The sequence below is a fragment of the Dromaius novaehollandiae genome, unplaced genomic scaffold (genome assembly GCF_036370855.1).
Source record: "Dromaius novaehollandiae isolate bDroNov1 unplaced genomic scaffold, bDroNov1.hap1 HAP1_SCAFFOLD_27, whole genome shotgun sequence".
NCBI classification, from domain to species: domain Eukaryota; kingdom Metazoa; phylum Chordata; class Aves; order Casuariiformes; family Dromaiidae; genus Dromaius; species Dromaius novaehollandiae.
The window spans coordinates 3,790,565-3,797,758 of record NW_026991415.1 but is presented as its reverse complement, the minus strand read 5'-3'; the positions used below and the strand labels follow the sequence as shown (position 1 = coordinate 3,797,758).

The window sequence follows — 7,194 nt, the reverse complement described above, 5'->3', positions numbered from 1 at the left end:
ATGGCCTGTCTTTATGTCATTAAATCACATGTCTGCACTGAATTCTGTTAGCTTTTGGGACTGCAGAGGTCTGCCTGTGTCTCTGCTTCATAGTGAGTGGAGCTCTAGTAGTAGCAGTAGGCATCTAGTGCCATTCCAGAAGGCCAAGGAAACTCCCCACCTGGCCCCCACCTGATGCTCCAGAAGGATGCGGGTCTCATAGTCACTTAGCCAGAGCAAGCAGACACTGGCACATGCCTGGGACCACGTCTGTCTCTTCAACTGTTGCCAGGTGTTTGTGTGTGGGCAAATGACTCAGTCTCCCTCTCCAGTGATTATAACGGGAGCTTAGACAAGGCGCTCCCATGCAGACCTCTATGTTGTGCTCACTTCAGTTTTGGCAAGGGGAATCCCACCTCCTCTGTGTCTGTGGAATTCACAGGAGGGATCTGAACCCCACTCCAGCCCAGGGGCTTCTAAACCAGCATGTGATGTCCAAATTGAATCATCTGAATCAACACCTGAACCATGTGTCAATGAGCTCCCTTCTTGTCCCTGTCTAGGTGTCCTGCCTAGTGAAGAGATGGGAATAGGGGCTTCCAGAGTGGGACATTTCCACCTATCATAGATAGTCACCCTCTGATGAAACAAGTTGCAATGTTGGAATCAGTCTCTCTGCACTCTTTAGCAAAGGACAATAGGTGATTATTTTAGTTTATTGCAGTGAACATTTCCCAGGAGGAGGGAGCACAAGGGACAGAGAAATTCAGGCCTTCAGCTGGGCCTCTGCTCCTGAGTGGGGTCAGGCTCCTGGGATGGAGGGAGCTCATGGCAGCCTGGCAGCACTGCCCAGACACAGCTGTGTGCAGGAGCAGCTCCTCTGCCAAGAGCAGCAGGGCTGCGGGCACTGCCTGCTGCTGCTGACATGAGATGAGAGAAGACAGGGAGAAGTGGAAGGCAGTGTGGAGTGGGAGGACAGAGGAGAGCTCACTGCAGGAGAAATCTTCACAGCCCCTGGCACAGTAAGTCTCTGGCTGTAGAGAAATATTATTGAGGTTCCTGGAGGGGTCTTCTGAACCCATCCCATACCATGGCTGATAGGCTTTTTAAGAATTGCTCTCCCTGTTCTTCTAGTGCATAAGAGAAGGAGCTCCTTTAGAGCAGGGATTCGCTGCCTCAGCATCAAAGGGACAGGGCACGCTGCTCCCTTCTCCCAGGGGCAGCTGCATGGGGGTGAAGCCTGGGTGTGCCCTCAGGTCTGGGCAGGGCTGTAATCCAGAGAAGTTCAGAGCAGTGATTCTGCCGCCTGTGAGGGTCAGCACTCAGCCTGCCCAGGGAGCTCCCCACGGCTCTGCGGAGAGAAGCTCTGGGTGAGAGGAGCGACCCCCAGCAGGGCAGGTTCATTCTCCTGCTGAGAGGGTGCTGCGTGGATCAGGTCTGCTCACAGCTCTAGCTCATGCACAGGAGATGTCTGAGGAGTCTTTCAAGAGGAATATCAAGAGAAGGGGTACTTGAAAGAGAAGGAGCTTTCCTTCTGGTATCTGCGCTTTCAGTTCCCTAATTTTGGCAGGGAGAAAAAAAGAAAGAGTTATCTGTTTTGTCAAGGAACTGGGACTCCTAAACCTTTACTCTGAGAGATTAATAGGTCTGTGAGAAATCTCATCAAGCTGCTTTATCCTCACCTTAGTCTACAGACAGCATTAGCATCACCTGTGTGGCCTCATGGGAGTTTATCTGATCTGCTGCTTAGGACGTGCATGCAGAGAGATGCCCCTGGCAAGTGCCCTGTCCTGGGGGGCTTCTGTAGGGCAGAACTGAGCACAGAGAGGGTGGGAAGGGGTCTGGGAGCACTGACCAGGAAAAGATGTTGGGACAAAGAAAGAGCTGCCAGCAGGGACAGTGCCAGGCAGCAGAGATGGTCAGGGAATGAGAGGGAACTGCTAACAGAATCATCATGGGAGAATGGATTTAGGCAAGTCATGGTCAGTACTTTTGATGCTGACCTCTTCCTCTGAGCGAGTCCCCCATGTCTCCTCTCCCACCCAGCCGAGCCTCTGCCCTGAAAGATATGGAGTCAAGGGCATGAGCCATCTCCTCTGCAGCCAGACAGAGGTCTGGCTGAGGAGAGGGGCCTCTCTCTTGCCACAGGCCAATTTCATGCTGCCTGACAAAGCGGCTGAGAGTGACTGCCCTGCAATGTCACCATCCATGAAGTGGCATGCCCACCTGAGTAAGGCTTTCCTAAGTGCCCGTATGTCTCTCTTTTTCCTTGCCTCCCTTGGCAACAGGATCATGGGGTTGCTCATTCTTTCTCCTCCTGTCCATGCTGCTCCTGTTCTTGCTCTCAGGTCTCAGGGGTGGGGTTCAGACAGCAGCGCTGCAAGTTGTGCAACAGAGGGATCTGCATGGCAGTGAGGCTTCCCCAGCCCACTTCTGACCTGTGGAGCTCTGGAGTTGGGAAATGAGCTGACTCTCCCTTAAGGAGGGCCTGTCTTCAGTCCTAATGGTCCTTTGACCATTTCCTTTTTGGGTCCTGTTGGGCTGCAAGCTGCCCTCTAGAAAGGCACTGCTGTCTCATAGCATCTCTATGATATCTGAGAGACAAATGAAGAAGCTGCAGAGATGCTGAGAGTATGGAGATGGTGGTGGGAGGCTGTATATGGGCATCTGAAAAGAGCCCTGTGTGTCCTTGGCTAGAAGGGGAGTGTGGAGACCTCCCTCTGGTGCCCTGAGAAGGGTTTAGAAGTTTGGAGACCTGCACTTTGAAAGTGGACTCCTCTGCACTCAGCAGGGACTGGCTTCTTTTTAGGGTAACATCATCCTCCAGCTCAAAGAGGTGAGAGTGCAGGACAGCTGGGAATGAGACTAATAGACAGACGAGATGTCCTCACTCTGCAACAAGGAACAGTGGATGCTTTCCTCTCATGACTCACAGTAGAAATGCCAAGGATTTCTACCTTTGAGGAACACTCGCCAGGGGTGACATCTAAAAGAAAATAAAATAGCTACAAAATCCCTAAAACTCTGTTCCTCAAACCTCATCCTTTACAACTGGGAGTGAAGACACTGAAAAGCTCTTCTACATCACTAGTGGATTTCACTTGGCAGGAACTGTGAATGCCAGGTCTAGTCACCCCCATTGCCCCATTCCCACTGCTGTACAGCAGGACAGACTCCTCTGGAGTCCATGGGCAGAGGCCCCTGCTCCTCACAGCACACTCAGCCAGTGCAAAGTGGAGCTCAAGCAACGGAGCTGCACAAAGATCCTCTTGGTAAAGAGAAGCAAAGTGGGGGGTTGTATGAGAACTGGAACATTCTGGGGATTGTTTTTTTTCTTGACAATTCTCTCCTAACTTGTCAATGTCTTTTCCTTTTCGACAGTCCCCCATGCCTAGAGATAGCAAAAAGTCCAACGGCAGCTCCCTCAATGAGTTCCTTCTCCTGGCATTCACAGGCACACGGGAGCTGCAGCTCTTGCACTTCTCGCTCTTCCTGGGCATCTACCTGGCTGCCCTCCTGGGCAACGGCCTCATCATCACAGCCGTCGCCTGCGACCACCACCTCCACACCCCCATGTATTTCTTCCTCCTCAATCTCTCCATCCTTGACCTTGGCTCCATCTCCACCACTGTTCCCAAATCCATGGCCAATTCCCTGAGGGACACCAGGGCCATTTCCTACTCAGGATGTGCTGCCCAGCTCTTCCTGGTTATATTCTTGCTTGGAGCAGAGTATTCTCTTCTCACAGTCATGGCCTATGACCGCTTTGTTGCCATCTGCAAACCCCTGCACTATGGGACCCTCATGGGCAGCAGAGCTTGTGTCAAAATGGCAGCAGCTGCCTGGGCCAGTGGCTTTCTCCATGCTCTCCTGCAGACTGCTAACACATTTTCAATACCACTCTGCCAAGGCAACACAGTGGACCAGTTCTTCTGTGAAGTTCCCCAGATCCTCAAGCTCTCCTGCTCAGACTCCTACCTCAGAGAAGTCGGGCTTACCGTGGTTAGTCTTTGTTTAGTCTTTGGGTGTTTCATTTTCATTGTGGTGTCCTACGTGCAGATCTTCACAGTTGTGCTGAGGATCCCCTCTGAGCAGGGCCGGCACAAAGCCTTTTCCATGTGCCTCCCGCACCTGGCCGTGGTCTCCCTGTTTGTCAGTACTTCATTTTTTGCCTACCTGAAGCCCCCCTCCATCTCCTCCCCAGCTCTGGATCTGGTGGTGGCTGTTCTGTACTCAGTGGTGCCTCCAGCAGTGAACCCCCTCATCTACAGCATGAGGAACAAGGAGCTCAAGGAGGCACTGAGGAAAGTGATTTCATGGACATTTTTCAGCAGTGGTAAAATTGCCATTGCTCTCCACAAATGACTCCCACGGTATCTCAGACTAGGACTGAGCATTGTTTGTTCACTTTAGTTTTATTATGATTATTGTTACTATTATTAGTAGTATTCCTATTCCTGTTGCTGCACAAATGCTTGGGTTCATTCCACCTTCACTGAGACTGCTCTCTCTCACTTGGTACCTATATAACATTGTGTCTTACACTGAGTCAGAGCTGACTCCCTCACAGTATCTCTGTAATAAAGTAGGTTCTTTGTGGTGCAGTGCTTGAAGGCTGGCTTTTCTTTCTAAGCTGGTAATAAGAATATGCCCAAGGAATTACATTACAGAAGGGCCTACTGCACAGGGTTCTCCATGGATTCAGAAGCAAAAAGCTCATAATCATGCAATGATCTCTTAGAGACCAAGGGCTGGGTTTAGGACTCACCCATCGGTGTCCAGTGACAGTGGAGGCGATGAATGGTCACAATTTCACATACCCAGAGCTGTGCCACATTTTAAGGCCCCGTGTCAGATGCCCGTCCTTCTGGAGGGGAAGCTGAAGCTGCCAGGAGAGCACAGGGGATCTGCTGGGACAGCGTGTGCCTGGGGTGGGCAGTGAGGGGAACCTCACAAAGGCAGAGGTCCTCCAAGGTGGAGTCACCTAAAGGTAAAGTGCTAAACCCAGGTATCTATAGGCAAAGGAGGACTCTGCAATCCCAGGAGAGGCAGTGAGGACCCAGCTGGCACAGGAAAGGGAGACTGGAGAGCCCTCTGTGTCACCCTCTGTGAAATACCAGGGCCAGGATCTAGAGGCACACCTGGACACACCTAGCGCCCTTGGAAATGCTCCATAGTCCCTGCAAGCACCTGCCACATCTGCATCCCCCTGGAGGGATTAGAAGCCATGATCCTCATTTGGTTGGGTCTGATTCCCACCCTGACCAGCGTGGCCAGTGCAGGGTCACCCTGTGGACCCATGACTTCACAGCCCGCTTGCTTTGCAGAGCAGCACCATCACCTCAGGGTCCTGTGGGAGAACAGGGGAGGGCTGTGGGAATGGCCAGCGAGATCAGAGGAGGAGTTGGGAGAGGTGAGAAGGAAGTGGAACTGGGCTTGAAAGTGTCTTGGAGAGATGAATGCCAACTTTTAATCCAAGACAACATTCAGAGTGTGGGTACACTACAGGGAGCTCATGGTGCAGAGGCAGAAGCCCTTGCTGTCCTGGCCCTCCACATGGCCTGGGAAGTGGCTGAAGAAGGATTAATGCTCCCCACCCTTCCAGCTCACAGTGCCATCGTGCGATCATCTCTCCTGGTGGGTGGCACCAAAAAGAAGGCTGCCAGTAGCTGTGGTTCATGGAGTCAGCACCAAATACACCATGGGGATCATTAAAATGCAAAAGCCCTGATGAACCACGTCTCTTCCTGTAATTTTCTTCAGGTCTTGTATGACCAATTGGAGAGGTGTCAGGAGTGTAGCTGAAAGATGGAGACTTCAATAGTATAGAAGTATTTCTGCTTTGAAAGGTTCTTTTTATAATGACTATTATTATTTTTCAAATTCCAGAGTAAGTGGCAGCAACATTCTCCATCTGAGATTGATCCAGAGTGTCTCCTAATGAAGTCAGGACATGTTGGAAAAGCAGTGTCCTGGAGGTCAGACCCTGCATGGACAATCTTCCTCCCCATCTCCCCAACGCTGCCATTGCTCTCATCAGCCACCTGGGACTTCCATTACGCCTGTTAAAAGCTAACCTTATTCCACTGAAGTTGGCAACTGAATGTTACAGCTCATAGGCCCCAGTTCCCTTCTGCTTTACCTAGAAAACTAGCTGCAAATAGACAAAGAAGGTTGGTTGGTTTTTTTTTTCCTAAACAAATTTGAAATAAAACATGATAATTTTTTTTTTTTTTTTAAGTAATTACACTCCTCAACAGTATGCCTCCAATGAGGTCCACTTTCCACAAGGGATAGCCTGACTAGAAACCTTTTGGATAGATAGGAATCAGTAGATATAAATACAATTAAGGACTTGGCTAAAGGGACAGACTCCTGAAAGACAGAGCAAGCTTTAAATGTCCTCTAGTGCAACTCAGCAACTAGGTATGCGAAAAAATCAATAAGGGGAAGAGGAACACTGGAAAAAAATGGGAAGTTGCAATGTCCAGCTAGGGTGCTGTAAAGGTGATGGTGGAAATTGTCCATTTAATCATCAGGGCATGTGGAAATGAGAGGCACACAGCTCCTGGGAGTCCTGGGCCATTCCGGGGGCCATGCTGCTCTTGGGGATCCTGGACTGGGCTGTCTTTCTGCATCAAAAGTCTGGAAAAGCCTTGATGGGAGGACCAAGAGAAGAGGGATTTTTCCTGGGTGCTCAGAGACGCCTACGCAGGACTCGGGAGATGTGGAGGGAAACCCATCCCACCCACACCAAACACTTCCTGGGACCTTCCTCGGTGCTCTCGCCCAGAGCAGGAGGGGCTGGAGGGGCACGACCACATCCCAGACTAGCCTCCATCAGGCCTGCAGCTCCACAATGTGTCTCAGCTTCAAGGGAGCTCTCTAAAGCAGCACTTCTGTCATTTGAAGCTGTGCTCCTGGACAAAGGGCAGAGACCTTAGGGTGCAGAGCTGGGGCTCACAGCAGCACTGTGAGCCAGTGCCACAGGCCGAAGGAGCAACCGACACGAGCAGACGAGTCTGTTCTTCTGCAGTGACTTCAAACTTGTGACAGTGTTCATGAGGGATGGAGTCTCCCTTCTGCAAGAGTCACCCCAGGACTGTGCAGAGATGAGGAAGAGCAGGAAGGCTGGTTGTAGGAACGTTCTCAAACTCCAGCAGCTGCAGTGCTGGGAGCTGGTCACCTCACAAACTTCTGAATGAGCCAAAATTC

The 7,194-nt window shown here is 51.1% G+C and overlaps 1 protein-coding gene across 1 annotated transcript; it reads left to right on the top strand.

Moving 5' to 3' along the window:
- Positions 1-3,729: 3,729 nt before the first annotated feature.
- On the top strand, positions 3,730-6,048 carry LOC135326318 (olfactory receptor 14A16-like). The gene is made up of 2 exons (XM_064504199.1): positions 3,730-4,227; positions 5,869-6,048. The coding sequence occupies exons 1-2, from the start codon at positions 3,730-3,732 to the stop codon at positions 6,046-6,048; spliced, it is 678 nt and encodes a 225-aa protein (XP_064360269.1).
- The last annotated feature ends 1,146 nt before the right edge of the window (positions 6,049-7,194 follow it).

Bases quoted from the DNA above. Each gene is read 5' to 3' on its own strand.
- LOC135326318 (XM_064504199.1), top strand. From the start codon at position 3,730: ATGGCCTATGACCGCTTTGTTGCCATCTGCAAACCCCTGCACTATGGG. The intron at 4,228-5,868 runs GCAGTGAACCCC...TTCAAATTCCAG, and splicing joins TGTACTCAGTGGTGCCTCCA to AGTAAGTGGCAGCAACATTC.